The sequence below is a fragment of the Acanthochromis polyacanthus genome, chromosome 9 (assembly GCF_021347895.1).
Source record: "Acanthochromis polyacanthus isolate Apoly-LR-REF ecotype Palm Island chromosome 9, KAUST_Apoly_ChrSc, whole genome shotgun sequence".
Lineage (NCBI taxonomy): Eukaryota > Metazoa > Chordata > Actinopteri > Pomacentridae > Acanthochromis > Acanthochromis polyacanthus.
Genome location: NC_067121.1, coordinates 17,385,352 through 17,411,234, shown reverse-complemented (window position 1 = coordinate 17,411,234; position 25,883 = coordinate 17,385,352). Strand labels below are relative to the sequence as shown.

Below are 25,883 nucleotides of genomic sequence, written 5' to 3'. Positions count from 1 at the left end.
GTGTTTAATAAAATAGGGCACTTTTGTTCCGTGTTGTATAAGACAGTTATTGTGTTGGAGCTGTGCAAAGTACTGCCAATGAAACTATTTTTTTTTGTTGTTGTTAGAACTGCTGTCTGGAACAGATGTTAACCTTATTTTTGGATGCGTAACACCTACTGGCACTGGGTCACAGCTGACTCAAACTGAAACATTCACAATTAGCAGGCTGAAGATTCATCACAAAGAAGGTATAAGTTATGAAAATTATACATGGCACAGCTCAGTTGTGCTTGCCTGGAAAATCCAGACTGACTTTATTTATGTATTAATATCAATACAAATAAAGGCAGTCTGGCATTGTGATGATAGGAGACGATTTCAAAAAGGAGGGGCTAACGAATGCAGCTTGAACGAGAAAGAACCAATCAGCGTAACACGGATGTGACGCACAAACAAATCAACCTTGAAGTCCATGTAGTCCAAACAACAATGACATGCAGCTGAGAAAGCGTCGCGGTGAATGATTACTGCCGTTTTTGTCACAAAAATCTGTGAATACATGGGGTACTCTCAAGTACAACACTTATTTTTGAAAAGGCTACACAACAAAAGACTCCTTCCGAACGATTAGCGGTGTTAGGAATAACTTTAAATTAATTTAAGTTGCTTAAATTTACTCACACGTTTGGAACGGGATTTTCCTCTGTACAAACAATGGCAAGAAGCCGAAAGTAACGAGCCATCCACTGCCTCCTCATCGTCGGAAAATGACGCAGCATTAACTCCCGCCTCCCGTGCTATGATTGGTCGTACCAAACTTTCCCGGGAGGGAAACGGGATTCAATTCGCCCAATCCCAAACTGACTCTCCTGTATCTCCTAACATGGAGATAGGAGATTACACAGAGATTCAGTTTGGATTTTCCAAGCTACAGTGGTGCATAAATGTTACCAACTTCATCCTCATTATTCATCTAACTTTACCACAGACTTTATATACTGTATTCTGTAGGATTCCATCGTTAGCCTAATGTTGAAAGCCAGGGTGCATGTGCCTGTAGATTGGGTGCACCTTGACACTGTTTGCATTGTCAAATGTCCTTGATTTAATTTTTTTTCTGTCGGAAAAACCGGATGACTGAAATGGTGGTTGCTGTGTGCTTTTAGTTTACTAGCAAAGCTCAGAGAAAATCTCTTTGTGTGTAATACTTTTGCTGGTTTGGATATTGTATGCATTTATACTATATACCACATATATTGAAACCTTTTCGTGCTACTCTGTAAAATCGCAAAATGTTTAATTTCCCAAAAATCCCAGTGGTGTTCTGTAAGTATTTGTATTTTTGGCCTCACCAGCACACTTGGTCCTCGCCCTTAGAGGGGGTCCAGGAGCTCCAGTGCCTCCCTCCAAAGGTCTGGTCAGCAGAACACTGATCTCATACTCTGTGTCTGGATCGAGGTGGCCGATCTTGTGCGTGGTCTTGTCCACCGGCTGCAGGTCATACATAGTGCCCGAAACAGTGCGGTATTCCACCTCTCTGTCAATTATTGGACCGTCCCCATTGATGGAGTTGGCATTCAGCTGGATCCAAAGGTAGGTGGCGCCGACAGCAGTCAGTTGAGGGGGCGCAATAGGCACTGGGGGCTCTAAGGAGATAAAAAAGTTTTTATTCATGTTAGATAACTATTTTATAATTGAAATGGTGGAAAGTCTCCACAATACAAAAACAATTCTGTATTTTTAGTTTGTGTAAAAAGCACAGACATGCCCACAAAAACCTCCCGCAGATAAATACTTACCAACAACCAAGAAGCCTAAAATCAATGTCTTTTAAACAATCAACTACATCAAGATTCCCTTGAAGCTTATTAAGAATAACTTTGTGCTTTCCAATAATCAACGTATTTAACAAGAACCATGTAAAAATCAATAGTTCCAGCTTGATGAATGGGATATCTCATCATCAGTAGTACACTGGATAAGTCTTGTAATCACGTACATTCTGAAAGTGAAGGCAACTTCTAACAGAGGTGTAAATAAAGTCACCCAGACCTTGGCAAATACTGCTTCTATTGAGCAATGTATTGATTTCAATCAGAGGACTTCTATGGAGGGGCCTCTGGTAATTGACAGCTACTGTACTTGTCATCTCTCTTGTCTGATTCAGGAGCTGGTTTAATCTCTCAAATCGTGATTATTGTAGAGTTTTGTAATTCTGTTTAAAGCTTGAAAGGACTGACATGAAAGTTCACAACACAAACTTCATAGTTAGGAGCCATCTGTGTGGCATGTAAGAGCAGCTTTGTACATCTGCAGGAGATACAGTGTGGCCATGTTTCTGCCTCTGTGTTGTTGGTGGTGAATGTTCAAAGTTGAAATTCTTCTTTTAAGGAGCACAGTTACATGTATGTGCTCAGATTTGACCTGAAGTGTAATTAAAAGTACTATGCTGGAGAATGTATTTACAGCTTTTGCGGAAGAAAAAGTATTAAAAGTTACAAGCAACAATCCTGCACTGAACTGCAATACTTCATTAAAAGGATGTTTGCATTTTCACAGCAGAGTAAAAAGCTCCTGTGAGTAATACACTATTCTATATTAGTTTAATAAAATCACTGATGCATTAACCCTCTGAACCCCAAGCAGCTTCTTGTCATTTTATGCTCCTGTCGCATCTTTCTCACTGAGCTCATTTTTCACTGCAATATAAAGTCCTGCACCTCTAGAAAAACAGCACAGCAATAGTTACAAGTAAAAAGAATTCAGACATGTCTTTTTTTAATTTATGATTTATGCCATTATAGATATGCTATGCTGTACAAAAGACATAGATTTGGAATTTTGCATTTTGGGGTTCAAAAAGTTACACTATGTACTCTATATATGTGTGTGTGTGTGTGTATGTGTGTGTGTGAGACAGGTAGTGCAAAACAGTGGCATATTTACAAGAACAGACATTTCTATAAAACAAATGTAAACAAGCGAAGTAGTGCAGCAAAACAGCGGTATATAATTACAATTGATAGGGCATTTCAGCAGTAGCCTACCTACACTCTCTTCATCTTATGTGCTGGGAATGTGAGCAAATCTCTACATTTTCTGGCAAGAGTGAACTCCAAGAAAATGTGCTCCGGCAGGGTGGAAGTGTGCGGAACCCACAGGCAGTATTTGGCTGCTAATGCAAGATTAAGGATAGCGGTCATAGTTTTGTTTCCACCATCCAACTGGGCCAGACTGGACTGTATAGAGTCCGACAAATACTGCTCCATCTCTCGCTTGACACTCTTGCATCTTGCTCCTCAGGGTGTTCATCTTCTGAGTCCCACAGCATTAGCATTAGCATGGATACCTCCGTCTTTGGCATTTTGTCTTCCGTTTACAAACACGGGAGAAGTGAAGCATGACGTCAGAGGTGGTAGGTCCGCGTGACACAGTCAGCCAACTGGCCAATCAAAAGTAGCACTGACCCCAAAGGTCACTGTCGTCCACAAGACTGGATATATACCAGTAGTTCAGATCTCAAAATTAATATTTGGATACCACCACAACGACCGAATATTCGGATATTCGGGTCCAGCTCTACTATACTGGCAAAAAAAAGAAAAAAGAAATTAAAAAGAAATCTACATTACTGTTAAAAAGTTTGCTGTCACCCAGACATTTTCATGTTTTCCATGAAAAGACACATTTTTATTCATGAGCTAACAAGGTTTCCTAATCATCAATTAGACTTTCAAGACTATCAGCTAACACAATGTAGCATTAGAACACAGGAGTGATGGTTGCTGGAAATGTTCCTCTGCACCCCTAGGTAGCTTTTCCATTAAAAATCAGCCATTTCCAGCTAGAATAGTCATTTACCACATTAGTAATGTCTAGACTGTATTTCTGATTCTTTTAATGTTACCTTCACTGAAAAAAAAATACTTTTCTTTAAAAAAAGGGCATTTCTAAGTGACACCAAACTTTTTTGTTAGTGCCCACAGGTGCTATCAATGCTTTAAAAAAAGTGATAACACCACATACAATACATATTTTACTACTTACATTTTATTTTTTTTCCATAACTTTTGTCTTATCAGTTCTGTCTAAGCAGTGTTTATTTTTGCTGAAAAGTTCCTGAATGTATCATGTGACTGTAAGCAGCAGAGTCACCACAAAATAAATAGATAAATTATATTTTTAAAAAAAGGGTTTATTTTTGAATGAGACATGTAGAATCAAGTGACTCTGATTAAATATCATGACTTCAAGCTTAGTTTTGGTCATATTTCCAGACAGAATGGCATGTCACAGATGAGGAGCAAGGACTGTTGAGCAAATTAAAAAATCTGATAATTCTTTTAGTTGTTTTTATTATCTCTCAATATGACAATGTTTGATATGATTGTAATTATTATTCTTTCAATTTATTTTAACATAACTATATTTTAGTAGGGCTGCACAGTGGAATAGTGGTTAGCGCTTTCGCCTTGCAGCGAGAAGATTCCCGGTTCGCATCTCGGCTTTCCCAAGATCTTTCTGCATGGAGTTTGCATGTTCTCCCTGTGCATGCGCGGGTTTTCTCCGGGTACTCCGGCTTCCTCCCACAGTCCAAAAATATGCTGAGGTTAATTGATTACTCTAAATTGCCCGTAGGTGTGAATGTGAGTGTGCTTGCTTCTGTATATGTAGCCCTGCGACAGACTGATGACCTGTCCAGGGTGTCCCATGCCTTCGCCTGAGTCAGCTGGGATAGGCTCCAGCACCCCCTGCGACCCTAGTGAGGATAAAGTGGTGTATAGAGAATGGATAGATGGATATATTTTAGTAGTGGATGACAAAGGGTAAAACTTGAAATGTATTCATTGTCCCAATCAGTTCTGTTTAATCAGTATTATGCGGTTTTATCCCTTTTACCGCATTGTGATTGCATTTTCATATCAAACTGTTGGAGGCCTTTAAAGTGAGAAACATTCACAAATGATTGCAAGGTACACAATTATAACAGCTTAGGCTGTGTTAAATAAAAGGGTTAATCAATATGAAAAACATTTGCATTGACACTGTTGTACAAATATCTAATAAAAAAGAAAAACAAAATGAATGGATTGTAAGACAAATAATCTTAGAAATAAAGTTCTTTATTTTAAGCTTATCTCTTTCAGACTAACATTTTGTTGAATGACATCTTTGAGCATCCTTTTCTCTGCTATGTTGCTAATAATTGCCTAATCTTGCCTGTGTCATTTATGTTTTATTAAAGCTTCTCAAAATTAGTCATTTCACCTCTGCAAAGACTGTTAATGGAGATTTACTAGGTTTGCAACAATAGTTTTGTGTTGATTGATTTTGAGTTACCTTGAACCATGACATAAGCAAATACATTTCTCTTTTCCAACAGCACAAAAAATATTTTATTTTAAATATTAGAGTTATAGGAGACATTGGAAATTTAAGACTGACATGATATGCGTGGTCTTTACAAATGCATGTGAACCTTTGTTCACAACTGTACATGTCCTAGCAGCACTCAGTGAGTAGCTTAATGAGCACATCTTACAGAATAATGCCATTAGTCGCTCGGCTGCTACTCATGGAGTTGTCATGGAAAGGCAGGAGTCCCCAGGCAAATGAAGAGCAGGTCGAGGTGTCCAACAGAGAATTGGATGCTCTTTCTGAGCAGATGGTTACCCCACAGTGACCTCCGTCGTAGGTCCCTAAACTCCCACTAATCCAAGCTTCCAGTGTTGCTGTCAAACATCACCTAAAGCGAACCAACTAATCCACCAGGTCGTCTTTAACACTTACACGCAACATATCAATCAGACAGGGAGCCATGTGGAGCCAGACAGGGTAATGAGGGGACCCAAAATCTGGGTTCAACCACTGGCGTGTTTTGATGGTCTTTTATGGTGTGTTGTTATATCCCAAAAGGGTTTAACTGAGTTAAGTAGCAATATGTTCAGATGCTTTTAAGTAACAGGAAAAACCACAGGCTTACTCTGTAATATTACCCTTCATAGTATGGTGCTTTAGAATACGTAGATTTCTTAATATTTTTAAAACATCAAATGTTAGCTCCACAGACCAGAGAAATGAGGTCATGGCTTTTTTTTTTTCTTATTTCAGAAAGCAGATGGCATGTATGAATATAATGCCAGAAAGTACACTACTGTTCAAAAGTTTGGGGTCACTTGGAAATGTCCTTATATTTGAAAGAAAAGTAGTTTTTCAGTGAAGATAACATTAAATGAATAAGAAATCCAGTATAGACATTGCTAATGTGGTAAATGACTATTCTAACACTCCTGTGTTCTAATGCTACATTGTGTTAGCTAATCATGTTAAAAGGATAATTGATGATTAGATAACCCTTGTGCAATTACGTTAGCACATGAATAAAATTGTGAGTTTTCATGGAAAACCTGAAATTGTCTGGGTGACTCCAAACTTGGAATGGTAGTGCAAGGTTTTTATGCCAAAAACCCTTCTAAAAGAATTTAAGAAAAGTCAAAGTCTGGACTGAATAAAGTACATAATAGATAAACAACATTCTTGCCTCCACATGAGCAAGTGTGATTGTTTACCAGATTTTACTGCCACATTTGCCAACACACTCATTCTTCAATAACACTTTTTGATACAGAGGACCAAATGGCCCTCAAAATATGACAAAGTTTCTAGCTGATGACTCAGTCACGACTCGCTCTCAAAGGCCACATAACACAGAATTTAACCTACTGGGTAATATAAAAAAAAAAAAAAATTATTTTTGACACTGCATCAAGCAAGAGCCCCTCAGTCAAACAATCAATTCTTATTCTCTGTAGAGAACATGCTTTTATATGCATTATTATGCATGGATGCCACTGCTGTCATTCACTCCTATTTCTTCTTTGATCACTTAAGACCATTTCTGCAAGAGATTGACTAAGCAGCACAATGTATTACAACAATAAGCATTACATTTAACTTTGAAAAATTACTGCTTCACAAAAGCAACAGCAGTGTATGGTGATGAAAGAATTTCTGTAGGTGCGTAATCCTCTGTTCAACAGGCAGAGAAGATGGACTGAAAATAACGGATTACCCATATGAAATACACTGAAGTGTTGGAAGACTTCAGAATATTAACAACTCATTTACCACTGTTTAAGCCTTCTAATGCAGCTTTGCAGAAACAGGGCCCTTGAAAGGTCTTTGAATTGAGCTCTCTGCTAGCTGGAAATGGGTGACAGTGCACAGATGACAGTGGTGACCATACGTGAGGGTCAGTGAGCAGCTGTTGTCATGATGTTGACCAGACAAGCGAACGGCCTGGCAACAGCTGCGTCCTTCTCGACCACAGCACCTGCCCGCCTGAACGCAGTCACATAAATGCACATGTATGCTCATGCAACAAAAAACACTCATGCACATGGAGCCAAAGCAGTCTGAGAACCACCACACCAGGACGGAAACAGACTTTTTTTTCTTTAGCATTAAGTGATGTCTCTTTGTTCGGACAACCTGTTTAATCTTTTAGTTTCTACAATGTTCCTGAAAAAATGGTTGTCAAAGCATTGCTTGTTTTGTTAAACAATTGGGCAATACACTCAACTACATTTTAGTTATGATAATAAAAGTGGGGGCTACACAGTGGTTAGCACTGTCGCCTCACAGCTGGAAGATCCCCGGTTCGCATGTGGAGTTTGTATGTTCTTCCTGTGTATGTGTGGGTTTTCTCCAGGTCCTCCAGCTTCCTCCTACAGTCCAAAAACATGCTCAGGTTAATTGGCGATTCTAAATTGCCTGTAGGTGTGAACGTGAGTATGATTCTTTGTCTCTATAGCTAATCCTGTGATAGACTGGTAACCTGTCCAGTGTGTCCCCTGACTTCACCTAAGTCAGCTGGAATAGACTCCAGCCCCTCACAACCCTAATGAGGATTAAGCCGTGTAAAGATAATGGATGGACAGACAATACAAGTGAAGGTTTAAAGGACCAAATTTCATTGTGGTTTCATTTGTGGAGTTTTATTTTGAAATGTATTTCCTGTGTGAGGTGAGTGTGTGTTTGTTGTCATTTCCTGTGACGAAGGAAGTCTTATTTTGAAAGGTTACTTGATGCATGTAGCCAATTGAAGAGTAAACATACATGGGTAAGGAGTACAGAGCGAGAAACAAGTGCTGAAAAACATAGCAATGAACGAGAAAGTAAGGTGTGACAAGGAATTTAGCTCTCCAGTTGAAAGTGGCAACAAGGTACGGTAATTATATATTCTCAATTTTATAGAAACACTGGCATTTGTGAAGCAAGCTATATTGAGCTACAGTGGTCTAAGTTGGACTTGCAAAACTGAAAATTGGTTTATGATCTGTAATTGCAATAAAAGACATTCAACCATGACTAATTCACTAATTTTGACTGGTATATTACATAAAAGAGCAGTAAAAACAGTGAATCTCTGGCATTTTGTTTAAAGCCTCTCTCAGGTAATCGATTTATCGCCCGAAAATGTATCTCTGTGTGTTTATCTGTGTTTTTCCCCATTAAAATATTCCTTCTCTGCTTTAAAATGACTTACATGTAACTTCCCATCACTGCTTAACCTAGAATTCACACATTCATCTTATTGTGAAAGCACCATCACTCTGGAAACATAGAAAACAGAGCCTCGTAACGTTTTGTTAAGCCATTAATGTGGTTGGATGTATTTTAACCCAAACCATTATCCTTTTCTAACCCTAACCAAGTAGTTTTGGAGCCTACATTTAACCAACCAGTGACACAAAAACAGCAAGTGGCCATTTAACGAGCTGGTAATGTCAGAATGGGGCGGCTTGAACATTGTAAAACTACTCTATGCTACATAGTGGCAAGTTGCGATACTGGGTTCCTTTGGTTTGTTATGTATGAAACCCCAGAAGTCTACATCCATGTTTTCAAGACTGTCATCGGTGCACTGTGATTGGCGCTGACTGGAGTTTATTTTTATATAAATGACTTCAGTGTTTAAATGGTTCTCTAAATTGTCAAATTTCTTTCCACTAACTCATCAGTTAACCACTTTCAGAGTTACACATGCATACAACACACACAAACACACTTGTCTTTCTGCTTATTTGCCATTCCCCACACAGACAGCAATAATAAGAGGTGCCACTCTGCTTTGTTGTTAGATTAGTTAGATCACAGTGTTTATAAATCCTTCTTTCATTTGCCAGTTACATAGACAGAGCCTCTCTTGTTAAAATGCAAGAGGTCCTCATTATGTTGTTTCCCACATTGACTGCTGTGAATAAAGATTTGGTCTGTTCCTGATATAAGAAGCAGGAAAATGACGAGCTTGACTGGTCAGCCTTCGATTTTTGGTGGCTGTTCTCATTAGTCCTGACATGGCTGCACCTCTGCATCCTTCACTTCCATCCCTCAGCGAATATTTTGCGGGCCTCAGGTGATGCTAACCAGGCCAAGAAAAGAGCCAGCACTTGGACAAGGAGTAATTATCCTCCTTTCAGAACCACTGGCTGCACTACAGGAGAGCTCATCACAAGGGGGGCAACGGGAAAGGGGCTGCACTGGGCCAATCCGTAAAGCACTCTGGAAATACATGCAGTGCGCTTCCACATAGGCACATAAATCTGACGGAACAGTGGCATGAAAGGCAGAGGTGATTATCTGGGATAATCAAGCATTCACTCTCCTCATGTTGAAGAAAAAGGCAGTGTATGGTAATGAGGGGTAGGGGGGAGCGGGGGGTGTCTGTAGCAGGTTCATAATCCACAGAATCCCTCCGTGGTCACTCCTCCAAAAACGAGTCACGGACACAGTGAATACACATTTAAGGAGGATTTACAACTCAGACACATTGCTAGGAGGGTTAAGCGCGTGTTTTATGACCGGTGCGATAAGAAGAGATATCAGCTTTTTATGTGTGACACTTGCAAGTGTGAAAACGCCTCTTTTCTTCTTCCAATGAATTGGCTTATGTCAAAGTCACTGAGGTGTGAAATCTCTGTAGAATTTCAAGTGGGATGACTCACAAGATTTGATACATGCCTAAGTGTAGAAAATGACTCTATTTTAAATATTTATGACGAAGGAACTTTAGACTTACCTGGTTGGTCTGAAAACATATATCTAGTAACACACTGAAAGCAGCGATCAGCAAAAATACCGCCGTCTAATGAGGATGTGTAAGCGCGAGGATGCGCACGTGATTGTGTTGCTGAATTTATGCATGAGTGTGTTTTGAGTGCCTCCGGTATGTCAGTAAATTTTCTTTGAGTACACCACTGAAACCCGCTAATACACTCCGGCAAAGAGACTTTATCTCCCTCTACACTCTGCTGTGTCTGGGCCCAGCCATTCTCGCATGATTGACAGACCTCGATCTGGACAGCCAGGATTAAACCTATCCATCACATAAAGCTTGGAGACAAAAAAGAAAAAAAAAAAAAGAAAAAAAAAACGGGGCAGTAAATTCAATTGAGAGCACAGGGAGAAAATTGAGGTGAAGAAATATAGAAGGCCATTACCAGGCTATAGGGCTATAGGAAAGAGAGGCCTTGCAGGATTTAGTTTCGGACGAGTCCATAAATTCATATCAAATGACTGCAGGAGTGAAATATCAGTGAGGTTACTGTAAACCCTGGTGCCTCATGCCTTTGTGATCTTTTAGGGGGAATTGTGCTCAGTCAAGGACAGCCTTAACAGCAGAAGCATTAAAGTCCTCTGGATAACAAATCAACATAAAAAGCTAGTATTTTAGTATCACGGTAGAGGACACTTTCATCGACAAACATGCAGCATTTCCTGTTTATCTGCTGTTAACGTTGAAAACATTGCTGCCTTCATAGAAAAATGCTGGGTTAGTGTTTTTCTCTACTCTGGAAACAAATACTCACGTTTTATGGTTAGTTCTCCATAATTGGACACTCCAACCCCTTTGTCTGAGTGGACAATGCAGCGGTAGCGGCCCGAGTCGCCCTTGGTTGTATTCTCCACATCGAAAGTGCCTATGAAGCGGCGGTTGTTCCAAGGTTTAGTAGCTTTCATTGGGGCCTCCCGTCCACCGATGCCCTGTTTGGAAGCGAGACAAACATAAAAGTGAACCTCCAAAATGGAAAGGTTTAACAAGCAAAGTGGCCTGACCTTGTGTTTTTCAGAAACTCTGGTCGAGTGTACTTGTCGTCTGTTCTTGTGCATGTTAGTTTGTGTCCTATCATTCCCATCGGTGACTGATAGTAATACATTTATCACACACTCCTGCACACACACACACACACAAACACACAGTGGGCTCTCCCCAGCTGTCACCTCTCACAGCAGGCAGATGGGGGACATTTGTTCATTAGAAATATTTCTTAATTACTGTCATCGGGGGACTTCACTTAATGTTTGTTTTTCAGCTCCTGTGTTAATGAGGACGTGTTTGTTAAAATGATGGAGTACCTGGCAGAGGACCTTTACCCGGCGTCATGCTCCCACTGATCACATGTGTGACAGTGTGCTTAGCAGCAGAGCCAGCAGGGTTATGTCTGCCAGATGCACTACCTTTGCTGCTCAGAACAAGGTCAATTCAAGACTGCTGTGCAGCTCAGTAGGGCCGGATATAGTACATAATATCCACAGAGCCAGCATCTATATAGGTTAAGACCATACTGCGGTGATCTGAAACAACTATAATCCCATGCCTTCCAGATGCAGAGGCCTCTGGAAATCTAGTGAGTAGGTGAAATCCTAGACACAAGTGATGTGTTAATGTTGTAGCTGTAAATTGTGAAATTAAGGGTACTTGTGTTTCCCCAAAGCAACACTTCCTTGATCCAGAAAGTTGCTTAAATTTTTATATAGGCTAAATACATGTTGAAGATGCAATGATATGGGATCAAACACAAATTAATATGATTTAACCTTATCTTTGTACATTATTGTGCTAAGACAAACTATGAGGTTTTCTTTTTGATTGAAGAACATTAAGACCAACACACACTTTAAGGTTGGCAGTTAACATTAGAGCAGAAACATTTCTAACAACTGACGTAACTTACAAACCAATTTACAGTTGTGGTTAAAAAGCTAACAACAGTCTGCTGCTTTACAGCACATGGTTCTGGTGTAAGTTTTTACATTTGGCCCGGTCTGATTAGCCTTACAGCTAAGGGCTGCTACATTCTTCTTTTTTGGCCACTCTCTTCCCTTTACGCAGCCATTTGGATCTGAATAAAGTGTTTGTTTGTTCGTTTGTTTTTGACTGAGGAAAAGGTTGCAGTCTACTGTATCAGGGTTTAATTTTTATTTTAACCCTCCGATTCTAAAACCCTGTTGGTGGGTATAAATTGCATGTCATCTTCAACACATATCACCAAAGTTACACCATTAATTATTTATCATCAGCTGTGACATTTCATCAAATACTCATATTTCGCCAAAAGTAAACCGTTAGACTCTGTAAAAAAAAAAAAAAAAACTACAATTGTTGCACTTCTAGGTGCAAACTGAGAAGTCATGAATGACTCAACTGTGACCAAGATGTGTGACACAGACAAGTATAGAAACAAATTAAAAATGGAAATAGTAAAATATTTATAGTATGTACAGTCACCGTTTTCGAAAGCATTGGTGACATCGGTGTTTTTTTCTGTCTTGAAGCAGCATAATGTAACCTTCTGAATTCCAAAATGCACTGGCAGGTTTTAAAAGGCCTGCTTTGTTTTCAACAGCCTTTTAATTTCTAATCTGTGATGCACCATCCTGCCAAATATGTTAGTGTAAAATTCTATATTGTTTTTATGATATATGACATTATTGTCATTCTACAAAATAGAAATCTTGAAGTTCTCCCTACTTTTAGCCATGACTGTGTTATTTCCATAGAGGTGCAGGACTTTATTTTGCAGTAGAAAAGGAGCCCACTGTGAGTAAAATGTGCCGGGAAAAAAAAAGAAAAACACCCAGTAACTGCTTGAAGTTTACGAGGTTCATGGCTTGTGAACTGATATGTTGTTTAACATGCTGTGAGAAAGGTTTGTTTGAGATTTCCTACTTTCCTGATTTCAGTTGGGTAAAGCCTTGATTTGGGAGCCATTTGAGTCATGGTAAAAAAAAAAATGCTGTTCCCTCTTTGCTTCTTTTTTGCTAATGTGTTTGGAAAACTTGCTGTATTAGGACCTTAGACCTTTCTGATACACATTCAGAGGTTTGTTCAAGTTTTTTTTTTTTTCAGAATTCTGAATTTTCACAGGCCCCAGTTCTAATACTGATTTCACAATGTGATCTAGTCGCTGATGTTGACTGTAAGAAATGGGACAAAAATGTATCTCACCTGAAGCCAGAGGCGGAAGTTGTCTCTCCTGCGTCCATTGACGGTACAGTGAAAAGATGCAGTCTGTCCAGCATTCACCTCAACTCCCTTTATAGTCAGGAAGTGAGGAGTATTCACTGCAAAAAGAAGGCAAATATTTTTACATATTTAGTAGATGCTAAGATAAGCAGAAGACAAATATCCCTAAAATAGGGATGGAAATTAATTGCCAGACATGGTTGCTAGAGCAGCCACTACGTTATTTTATACTTGTGCACCTAAAGACATCACTGCTATCCATTTTGGAACTCTGGTGCCAAGAGGTGTCTGGAAAACTGAGAAAAATACCCATAAAAGGCCACATCTTTATATTTCATTATGCAATACCCATTAGTGCCAAAAGTCAGCAATGTTTTGTGAGGAACATTCGATCAGAATGTTTAAAATGAGACACCAGAGGCCAATCTTGGACCTACCAAAAACCTAATATCTGCCATCACTTATCTGTATTCTCTGGATTTTTCAAAAAGCATTATTCTCTTTTCCAACTGTGCTCATTATCAGTATACTCACTGACTGGGATAGTCCACAGAAAGTAACTTATGTAGAACATTTTTGATTAGCACCACTATTCTGGATAGAAAAATAGGGCAATTCAGTGGAGCGACCTTGATTCGAAACATAACCAAATCTCTAAAGACTTAGCAAAAGCTAATTCTATCACTTTCATCATCAAGACTTTCACTTCTACTTAATATTTTATAACCTTGTCTTTGAACTACACCTCCTTTGTAACTTTGTCCTGTCGGTATATCCAACGCAAAAAAGACAAATCTATTTTTCTCATCACTTATGTCTTCTTTAATGACTGAAGGAGAGACAGACCACCCAGTGGCATAATCACACCTTGTGCTAGATATTCCACATGGTCGCATAAATAGAAAAAGAATTGGCTGTGCTCCACTGAGGAGTCGCTCTGATCGCTTTGCTTATCACTCAAAGAAACCCAATTGCAACTGAGTGGATTATTGATCTGTTCACACTTACACATTTAAACACTGATCACGTTGTGGGGCCTCATTGATTTACTGAAATATATTCATATGCAACACCTATTGCTACATAAATCTATCTTATTGACATAACATTTGTAGGAACTTGGCTGCTTTCAAATGGTTAGCAAGTCATTAGTGCTTTACAATCAGAGCTTGATACTTCAGTTATGAAGGGTAGAGTAAAGTACAATTCAATTGATGAAAACCTGTGTGGTATTGATTTAGACTTTAGTGTATGGAGTCTGAAAAGCTCTTTGTGTAAACCTAAGGAGTGCCATATGGACTAACATGACTCCGTAGTCAAAAGAATAGACACAAGGAATACTAAAGAGGCTTATTCCTTCTACCCCAAAGCAGCAGCTGCTCCCAAAAGCCAAAGCAGAAAAATTCTAAATATGCCAGTGATTACATGTTCAATACCTCTGAAGTGCACTCTGAAGTGAGTGTACTTAAATTCAGCAAGGGTAGCTGAACTACGAGCAGATGTTGATGAGATACTTTACTGAGTATACTTAAGGGAGAATAAAAATAGTGGAATCCAAACACACAGCCCACATACTATATGATAGGATTAGTTTTTATCCCCTTTTTGTGCTATTTCTCCCTTCTCTCAAAGGATAGATTTAACACAGCCACTCCAGCATTATACCCTGAGCACACTTCAGCGTGTCAACTGTATGCTCATAAATCTTAAGGGAACTAGGAGGAGGGAGGTTCACACTTGGAATGACTGTAGCGTAGTCTTTGAGCGTTTTTTTGTTTGACTGTGAGGCCTTGAACAGAACAATGTTACAGGTATTTGGGAGGGTGTCATGGAAAGGACAATGACTGCTTGATGAAATTCTTTTATGGTGAAGGGAAAAGGACTTACTGCACTGGTGGCCCTGGACCACTACGTCTTTGATGGCCAGCAAGCCACGCTGCCCTGAGGTTACAGCTTCAAACACAATCTAAGGAGGAGAAAGGAGACTCATAACATCAGTGATAAATGGGCACATGTCTTCAAATGGCACCTGAGTGTGGCTGTCCATGTGCACAGAGAAGTCCAGCTCTTGCAAATGCTCACTGCTCCTTAGCTGGGCTACAGCTGGTGACACAGCTGCAGGCCACTGACATTATTTCCACAATATGTCACGGTTGATAGGTATTATGACATGCAAGTGTTAAATTAAGTTTGAGCCTTGAGACGATTAGCACACAGTGAGACACCAAACATGACAGCAATGCTTAAAGGTCAATTTTTCCGAATTTCGCTTGTCACTTACCTCCATCTAATCATTTGATATTAATTGCCCACAATATTGGTGAATGGAATTGTACTTGTGCATTTAATGATGGTATTGTAAACATTTTCAAAATTAGTCCAAAAGCCTAATGTAGTACATCAGTTAATCTATTTATATACCAATGTAAAATGATAAATATATGCAGTAAACTCTATTTTGAGATCAGTGAACAAGAATATGTTGCATCAGCTATTTGTAGATCTATCACTACACTTTCCTGTAAAGCCCTTGTTAAGATTTTATTTACTAATGTGCACTTTCAAATTAGCAATTTGCGAAATTGGATTGCACAGTTAAAACACAATGGCTAATAATGTCTTAGGTGGGTACTCGGAAACAAAATAAGAAAAAGGCACGATCATTAAATTTGAGATAACATTTTGATGTTAAGATCAGGACAGATACTCTACAAGGCCTCTAGCCTTAAAAGCTATCTTGGTTCTGGTGGAAAGGGGCCTCTTTATAGGGTAAAATATGAGGAAAAAATTTGTTTCTGGGATTGTTTCTAATTTATTTTATTCTATAGTGTATATAAATATTTTTTTTTTAACACACCAGAATAAAAAAGAAATCACTATGTAAGCAACAAGTTACATGGCATGACTTTCAAATATACGAGCTGCAATGAGTTAGTTCCACGACTGCTCATAAAAAAAAGTGAAAGTCATATCAGATTTGAATTAGGCCCCTATCCCCTCTGAAACGGTCTTCTTGTGCAGAGATGCACCACTCCCAGTGCTCCTGCCACATTTAGAATGCTCTCTGGAAGTTCTGCTCTGACAACTTGCAGGCATGCAGTTGTGATTTCGCCACGAACCTTTCAGTTTTGCATAGAACAAACATCTAACCTAACTTTCATGTTGAGCATCATCAGTGGTGACAAGACTTGGGTTTACAGCTACAAGACAGACTGAACAGCAGTCTTCAGACCACTGTGTCAACACTTTCACTGCCATGTGGCACATTTGGTGCTAACGACCTGAACCGTAGTGCGTGCCAGATCCATATACATTGCAGATGGTGTTTGACCCCCTTACAGGACAGGGCTTCCAGGGAATATTCCAAATGTGGTGGGAGCACTAGGAACAGTGTATCCATGAGCAAGACTACTTCAAAATATTTTTGATTGCATGACATAGAAGGCAAATGATATATTAAACCTACCTACCAATTCTTTGTAAATGTGGGTGCACTACCGTTTAAAAGGTTGGGTCACTTAGAAATGTCCTGATTTTCGAAAGAAACACAGTTTATTTGAATGAAGATAACATTAAACTAATCAGAAATACAGCTTAGACATTGTTAATGTGGCAAATGACTCTTCTAGCTGATTTTTAATGGAATATCTCCATAGGGGTACAGAGGAACATTTCCAGCAACCATCACTCCTGTGTTCTAATGCTACATTGTGTTAGCTAATGGTGTTGAAAGGCTAATTGATGATTAGAAAAGTCTTGTGCAATTATGTAAGCACATTAATGAAAGTGCGCGTTTTCATGCAAAACATGATATTGTCTTGGTGACCCCAAACCTTTTAACGATAGTGTTTATACAAACATAGTCAAATACGTTTTAATCAGAGTTGTATGATTCATTTTGGGGGATTGGGAAATATCCCATATCCCTCATGATTTGGCCACTCATGGGAAAAACCCCATCATGAATATAGTGCTATTTTATTTTTGTGAACGTAAAATCAGATATGCTGGCCATTTTCTCTTACTTGTTGCTACTGTTATTACTTCAGTCTAACCAGGCAATATAGCAAGCTAAGCTTATCTTGGTTATCTGACTCACATGCAAGCTGCTTCTCCTGGGAATGATTGGGTGTAAAAAATTTAGTACCAACTACTGTAATCTCTTTATAAGCACTAGTTTGTGTAGTGCAAATCAGATATTTTGTTTTCATAATTGTTGGTACATAAACACCTCACTAAGATAATCATTAAGTTTAAGTTTACAAGCAACTGGTTGTTCTTGGTTACTTGGATTATGCACGGACCTCAATCAATCACATGAACAATTTTCATTGGTTGTACTCTAATAAATAAATAGTCCCTGTGAAGAGTGTTGACTTGGCTGGGAATCATAAAAGAGAATGTCTCAAAACATAAAAATTAAATCAAAATTATTTGCAGGGTAAGATACTACGTTTTGATTGTTTTGGGAATGTAAGTAATCCAACCTTTAGATGCAAAATATAAAGCTGTATCTCATTCATGAGAGGGAACCATTGCCTTTAACAGCTGCTGTGTCTAGTGTTACGTAGTTGATATGTTTGTTGCTATATTTGACAGGAAAATTTCGAAAATCAAGTACAACTGTGCTGTGTAGGACTAGCATGACCCTATTTTAGGGGCCAAGTTCTCCCGCAAAACAAATGGTCTTAAGCTCTGACATAGGGCGTGTACCAGCAGAATGTCAGAGTTATGTACTCCACGGTCTGCAGAGTGATAAAAAGGGAAACAGAATGCCAGTCCCTTCCCCAACCCAGGGTGTGGTGCAGAGACTCACTACACCACACACACTACAGTTACGCATGTTTTGCATTCCATTATTCCCTAAATATAAGCCAGTATCTTCCAGCGAAACATATGTATTAATGATCATGTTCCACAAATGGTGTCACCCAGAAACTTATATCCTGCTAGTTTCACATAGATACATCTCTGGCATTCCTTTTGTAGCCCAGCAATGTGGAGGTGGAGATAGTTACCATTGTCATCTGGGAGGCAGGATGCCTTCAGATAAGGCTGTCTAATTATAATTTTCTTTTTTTGTCTCATGAAATATGAAAGTGAATGTCTTGGGTGCCAATTATGGCCTCATTACAGGCTAATTTAAAGGAAATTAAAAGGCCAACCACTCCATATATTGCCACCAGACAAATGAACTGGCCCCCACACTCTAATTGAAATCCTTTGTTTGTGCAACAGACATCAGTCAGGCTGCCTAATAGCTGTGATATAATTGATTCCAACATCAATGATAGTGCAGTGCATAATTGGGCCTGACCCACAGAGTGAAAATATTCACATGGGACAAAGCTGTTGATGTCACAGGAAAGTTCACCATTCTCATTTGTCAGAGACAGACAGTGAACCCGGAGTTCAATGTCTACATAACAGCACTGGCTATCCTTAAGGGACTTGGATAAGTACACCATAATAGCAGGACTGATTAGCTCTGCTACAGACTTTATTGTATCAAATCCAAGACAGATGAGCACATTTGGATTTTTCTTTCTCATTGGTGCACTTATGTGTCTATGGATAAGTCATAGCTCTTTGCCTTATGCACAAAGTACAGATTTTGAGTAGTAAGTGCATGACATGCATACATTCCAGATTACAGTCACTGGAAATAATAGAGCTTTGCACAATGTTCAGCAGTTTTGGAAATGCATTTTTCACTTAAATGTTTTAGGGATGGGCTGACAGAAGAGTAATTATCAAAGGCTGAAAAGCTCATGGAGACTAAAAGCATGACTGTAATTAAAAAATACTTTCCAAGAATCAGGTGTCTTTCCTTTGACAGTTGCGTAGGTTACTGCTCAATTCAAGATACCTATAATTAGTGTCACGCTGTTAATTAGAGACAACTTCAACCATTTATCCTTCTTTTCTTGACTGAGATTGTTGGTAACATCATTAGCATTCCACCATTTACACTTGTTGTCAATTTGGGTTTGGAAGAAAAAATGGAGACAGACCTTCCTCTGGGGTTTGAAAGGCAACAGATGCTGGGAATTTCCCTGCGCATGTTGGAAAGCAAAATATGTCATCTTGGGTCTAAACACCAACACTACACAGTGATTTGTCGAAACATAGCCCAAGCAACATGCCAAAATGTTCAGGCACTGCTGCAATTTGGATTAGTTTGTCAGATTGAAACAACACTAAGTCAAAGTGTTTGAATTGGCTGAAGCTAAGCAAAACATTTTGCAACTTAAAAAGAGCACCAATTACACCACCATTCAAAATTTGAGGTCACATAGAAATGTCTTTGTTTTTGAAAGAATAGCAGTTTTTTTCAATGAAGATAACATTAAATGAATCAGAAATATAGTCTAGACATTGTTAACGTGGTAAATGACTATTCTAGTTGGAAAAGGCTGATTTTCAGTAGAATATCTACATCGGGAAACAGAAGCATATTTCCAGCAACCATCACTCCTGTGTTCCAATGGTACACTGTGCTAGCTAATAGCACTGAAAGGCTAATTACTGATTAGAAAACCCTTGTGCAATTATGTTAGCACATGAATAAAAGTGTGAGTTTTTATGGAAAACATGAAATTGTCTGGGTGACTTCAAACTTTTAAACGGTAGTGTATATGCTGAGACTTGGTGAGCTTCTCAACCACAAATGTTAGGTGAATCCAAATACAAACTATCCTTCTACTACATGTCGAATCTATCAGTTTTTTATGTGTCTCAAACCAAAATAACAACATCTGAGCAGACTGGCATTGCATCATTACATCACACAAGGGTTGAAGATCCAGCAAGCAGATACCGGTAGATGTGTAATATAACTGGAAGCTGTGGCAAATTCTATCCTGCTCAGCTGTTGCCTTCCCCATTCTCCTTTCTTTCCTTTGTCCGTGCACCTCTCATTAAACCTGCTACCTTACATTCAGCAGTGAGAAGCCCAGCAATGTCCCTCGTTAACTTAGTTATCAGAGTGGTTATGATGAGCAGGCAGAAGGACTCCCCTTAGCTCAACTGTGGACCAGCTCTACCAGGCCATAATGAAATAATTCACCAAGGGACCATCTCCCATTGGGAGGTTAAGGGGTCTCTCTGCATCAATTAACATTTGGTGGTCTCATGAAACAAGCCTGGTGACGACTAATAGCAAGGGAAGTGTGAAATCACCCTGCCCTGGCTGACAGTCATGTGCATTGGTAAGTGAAAATGAGTTTTCAAAATTGGAAAAGGAGAACTGGTTCAGATGGAAGGAAAAAAGAACAGATTACCATGGATACCAAGGTAGTCCCAGAAATCAATAATCTTAGGTGTTTTGAATGGGCTATTGTGCAATTGTTTAGACCTTCTTCAATAGTAAATTTGTCTTGCTCCTCCCAGTGAAAAAGGCTTTAATGACTTGGGGATAACTACAAAGGCTGCTCACAATGAGCAGCCTAGTTTCATAATGAGACAGCATGCAAAAGATAGTTTGATTTTGACTCTGTCTCCTCACCTGGTAGAAGTTGGGCCAGTAGGTGCTGACGGCCAGCTCCACCTGTCCCCAGGAGCGAGAGGCTGGACCTGACACGTTCCAAACAGGCATGCCCATAGGACTGTTGTTTTCCTTGATATAGACATTTAGGTGACCAGGGTGGCTGTTGTCTCTGCCTCCTATATAGTAGTTGAAGATAACACAGTGGGTGTCATTCTCCCTCAGCTGAGGTGTCAGCAGTAAAGCCTTCTGCCCTGCAAAACGTCCTGATGTGTTCACCATCATAAAAGCTGAACCTGCAAAAAAAGAAAAAAGAAAAGTTGAAAAGTTCTGTCCAAGTACCAATTCAAACACTGTCAGAGAAACAGATTTTTATAGTAATGTTTCTCTACAAAAGACTAAAATTTACCTGTAGTATATATGACTTCAAATGTCAGTTGTTGCTTTGTTCCAGACTGAACCAATGTAACAGTTACTGGATGAATCATAATGAAATTTTATATTGACATTTATGAAAAAATGTTTCTAATACGTTGCCTTTATTACCTGTTCCATTCAATTCAGTGTTATTTATACAGCACCAATTCATAACATATGTCGTTGTCGTAAGCATTTTGCATAGGGAGGTAACGACCTTAAGAATGTTCAAAATCAGAAAAGAGAACCCAACAATCCCAAAAAGCTCAGACAGAACCAGGCTCGGGGAAGGCGGCCATCTGCCTCGACTGGTTGGGGCGAGAGTGGGGATGAGGGGGGTGGGGGATAGCAGGAGGGGTTGGAATGCTGACAAGAGGAGTGCAGATGGAGAACAGAAAACAACAAGTAAGAGGACAATGAGCATTTTGGAGGTTAGTGAAGCCAGAGGCTGTAGGTCAGACAGATGTAGCTCCAGATCCAGAGACAACAATAGACAGAACAAACACAGGACCTCAAGGAGACACAACAAACATTCAATACACCGCACATCAGCAAAACTAATGACAACCCATCAACCTCCGCCGTGAGTTGTCTTTCATGGGACTCGACAAATGTTAGCTTGCTAACACATGAAAATGGTGAACTATCAGTATTACCTGCTTCGCACTGACATGTTCACTGACATTGTATGTTAGCACACAGACAGGTGTTAAAGAGTAAGTGACTGACAAAGCATCCATCCATCCATTATCTATACACCGCTTAATCCTCATTAGGGTCGCGGGGAGCTGGAGTCTATCCCAGTTGACTTAGGGTGAAGGCAGTGGACACCCTGGACAGGTCACCAGTCTATCACAGGGCTAAATATAGAGACAACAAGCACACTCACATTCACACCTACAGAAAATTTAAAGTTACCAATTAACCTCAGCATGTTTTTGGATTGTGGAAGGAAGCCAGAGGACCTGGAGAGAGCATGCTAATTTCATGCATCAAGGTCCTAGGTCCAGGCTGGGATGCGAATCAGGGATCTTCTAGCTGCAAGGCAACGGTGCTAACCAACAACCACTGTGCAGCCCCTGACAAAGCATTACAAAAATAAGGGAAAAACTCTGTTTTCTAACTTGACCCTGAACTGAGCTGATTGTAAACAGAAAAATCTATGCATAAGATAAATGAACAAAAACACAACAAAGACATAATGCATATTTGAAGTATTAATTACTGAAAATCTTTTCCATGTTAATTGCTGTATGTGAAATGGTGTTATCTCTGGCAACACAACCACGCAACTTTGATCCATTGATGTTTAAATACATGAAAACTAAGAAAAGCTTCCCCTGACAGTTAACTCCTGAGATGTAATAGTAACAAAACAAAAGGAGAAATTTCATAAAAGTTACGGCAGGTAAAAGACTGTTCTGAGAGATTTCCTATTAACAGCAACGACTCCAGCTTGTGACCGTTAATGAGAAAATGCTCTTATTTTTGGATTGATAGAAGCTCTCTAATCATTACCATTTGTCAAAACAGAAAGACCAATCCTAAAAAATACCGGATGTTTGAGGAGAGTATTTTCCCTCAATGACAGAGAGAAGGAAATGATGAGAAATCAATAAGCTAAAATCTATTTGCCAAGAAAGCCCCATTTAGATTTTATCGCTTTGGTTCAATATTAAAGGTTAATCTAATTCTCTACCCTCTTGCCAATAAAACACAAGTGAGAATTATTATCCTGGCAAACTTTCAAGGAGATGCAGAACACATTCTATTTGTCATCATCTTATTTTGCTTGGCTTGGTAATGAGATGGCACAAATTGTAACAGCTTTTGAGAGACAGCCAAAAGAGACTCAAGTTTATGTTGAAATACAATCTTTAATAATGTGCTAATATTTTGAAGGCACATTTTATTTAGAGGTGAGACAAACAACCTGTAGGGGGACGTGAATCTTTGTCTTTGTAAATGTAACATATGGTGATTCACTCGGATACAATGTTAAAAAGGGTGAACAGGCTTGGTCCCCGAGTGTGTCAGCCACACAGCCTCCCACAAACCCTATTTGTTCCATCAGTGACTCGAGCTTGTCCACTTGTCTTGTTGTGCTGCACTTGTAACGCTCACCAGTTCCATCTGTCTCCAGCTTCAGATAATGAGTGGGGGTTCTGTCATGTTTACACAATGAAACAGGAGGAGAGGGCGCGGAGGAGGAGGAGCAGTGAGTTGTGATGAGTCGAGACCAAGTCAGCCTCATTGGCTTTGTTTGCAGGTACAGGCAGTTGTTGTTTTAAATGATCTTAGCCTGCTTTGTTCATGTGCATAAAAGATGACAGGTTGTATATCCATGCAGTGCTGATTGTGAATCCCAGGAAACAGATGTACATAAAAAGATGCAGAATCTGATGTTTGGGTCATCAAGTGCACTCCAACAAACTAAGGTTTGGATATGGCTTGATTGAATCTGCATGACAAGTCACAGTTATTTTCTTTGTGGATTCTTTTCTTGAATCTATGACTAGGTATATAGATTGGTATATATATTGCCAGAAAATGGTGAAAAATAACGATCAGCTTTTCCTAAAGCACAAGATGATTCCGTCCACAGCACAAACATGCTCAGTGTATTGTCATACAGGAGAACAGATACCAGAAAATCATGATGTTTTCTAATTAATGACCAAAAGAGTTGATGGTTAATTTATAGTTGACTAATTGCCTAATCACTAAAGCTCTTCTGATGAAATTATAATAAAAATAAAGAATCATGTAAGTTTGACAAATAAAATGTGTGACTCAAGAGTCACTCTCTAGCTTTCTATTAAAACTTTCAACTCCATGCCATGGTCTTCATCAGTAGATGAAGCTCGCTCGGTTGCCATGGAGATATCTCAGTTGTCGTCACATAACCTAAGCATTGAAATTTGAAATTTTGTGTCTCCATGACAACAGAGCAGTTCCATATTAGATTACACAATGACAATTGAGACACTGCCATGGCAACTGAACAAGCTCCGTAGTTGAAAGCTATTTTTTTTTGTCCAACTACTGTTTCCAAGGTCGACAGCTGTGAAGAATAGCGTGAATTGTAATGAAAACTTCAGAAAAACACCAATGTTGCATTTGATTTTTAAATACAACATGGTAAAAGAGATTCAATCATTTCTATTTTTTTCAAACATGTATTGCCTCTTATTGAGACTCTTTTGTGTAGTTTTCCCATAACTGAAGGTCACAGTGTGTTTATTGTCATAAGATGCGTTTTCTACAGTTGTGATAAGCTGTGGCCTTCGCATGTTATATATAAATTCCCTGCACAGCATGATCATTCTGTTATGAGTCACTACTGAGAACATCATACTGTTGTTCTCCCAGAGCTTTTTAATGTATTATTCACTTTCAGTTTGTCACTGATTCAAATGTTGTGGTAATTATTTCTGAGGATGTGCAGGAAGTTGAGTAAAGTACATGAAGAGGGGCAGGAGATGAGTTGACTTAGAGACACTTGTTTGTCCAACCTCAATCAGGAGCCTCTATATGAGGGCTCTGAGGGCTCTTTAATAACATCCAGGCATCTGCTCGGGTGCCCAGAACATTTTGGGGGCTTTTTTCCCCCCTTTGAGGCATCAGCAACCCTTGGTGTGATGCGAACCAGCACTAATAATCAGTTGATGAATTGTTCAGTTGCAGCTCGTGTTACAAAGACAAAGATCCTAGCACCACTGCCTTCCTCTATGATTAAAACAGGCTGTTTACTATTCATTTCAAACAGCCACATTGTGACAGTGTTGCACAGAAGATTTATGCACAGCACTGCTCTTTGTTGTAATTAAAGATGAAAATATCAGATCCCCAAAGCAGCACTGATCCCTTTTTTAATAGTATGATTCTGAAATATTAATCAAACAATAGGTACAATATGTAAGAGTCACTTCAAGTTAACGACGCACTAATGCAGTAGCTATCAATATTTAAGAAAAAATAATTTGACAGAAATACTAATGTAAATAGAAAATTTCTTCCTCACCATAAGGCAGAATGCAGCACTGTAGCAATGGGGCTGTGAAATACCTATCACCAAATTTTAGACCCACAAATTGTCTGGATTTGGACCAGTAAAGCTTAACGCAACAAGGGGGGGAAAAAATCCTCCTTTTTCTCAGTATTGACCACCATGAAATACAAAGATAGGGTATTTCAAGTGACAGTGCACCAACCTTGTCACCCGGCCATTGTCATTGTCTAACAAAAGTGGAGATGATAAGAGGAGAACACTGATTGTCATTCAGTTTCTATGCTCTTCGAGTCTAATGACCATATACTCTGCAGGACCTGCTGCACCATGACAAGCTAATTAGCCAGTGAGACTAAGAGCAAATTATAATGACACTGTGTTAGTGCTGTGCTAATGCGCTAGTGATGCACAAGGGTGTTTTCTCTCTCTCCCTCTTTCTCTATCTCTTGTGCCTTAACAATGGCATGTTCAAGACCAATTAAAAATAGAGGGCTCTCGCCGCTCCCTAAGCCTGTCTCTGCAACTCCGTAAAGGCCAGGGCCCAGCTATTGTCTAAGGTATTCAGAGGAACAGATTTATTATTATTTCAATGTAGGCCACCTTCACCTTCCATTACAATGATGGCTGAACACAGAGAAGATGGAGGCTGGTGTGAAAAATGAATGAGTTGAAGATAA

General features: G+C 39.3%; 1 protein-coding gene across 5 annotated transcripts in view; it reads right to left on the bottom strand.

Annotated features, from left to right (window-relative positions):
• The window catches only part of LOC110957685 (protein tyrosine phosphatase receptor type M), a 188,290-nt gene that overhangs the window by 109,431 nt on the left and 52,976 nt on the right, over positions 1 to 25,883 (bottom strand). For all 5 annotated transcript variants that reach the window (XM_051953453.1, XM_051953454.1, XM_051953452.1 and 2 more), the window contains 5 exons: positions 20,799 to 21,073; positions 15,179 to 15,257; positions 13,274 to 13,389; positions 10,854 to 11,028; positions 1,335 to 1,628 (listed from right to left, as the gene is read on the bottom strand). In XM_051953453.1, coding sequence (XP_051809413.1) covers positions 1,335 to 1,628; positions 10,854 to 11,028; positions 13,274 to 13,389; positions 15,179 to 15,257; positions 20,799 to 21,073 — 939 coding nt within the window. The remainder of the gene's footprint in view (positions 1 to 1,334; positions 1,629 to 10,853; positions 11,029 to 13,273; positions 13,390 to 15,178; positions 15,258 to 20,798; positions 21,074 to 25,883) is intronic.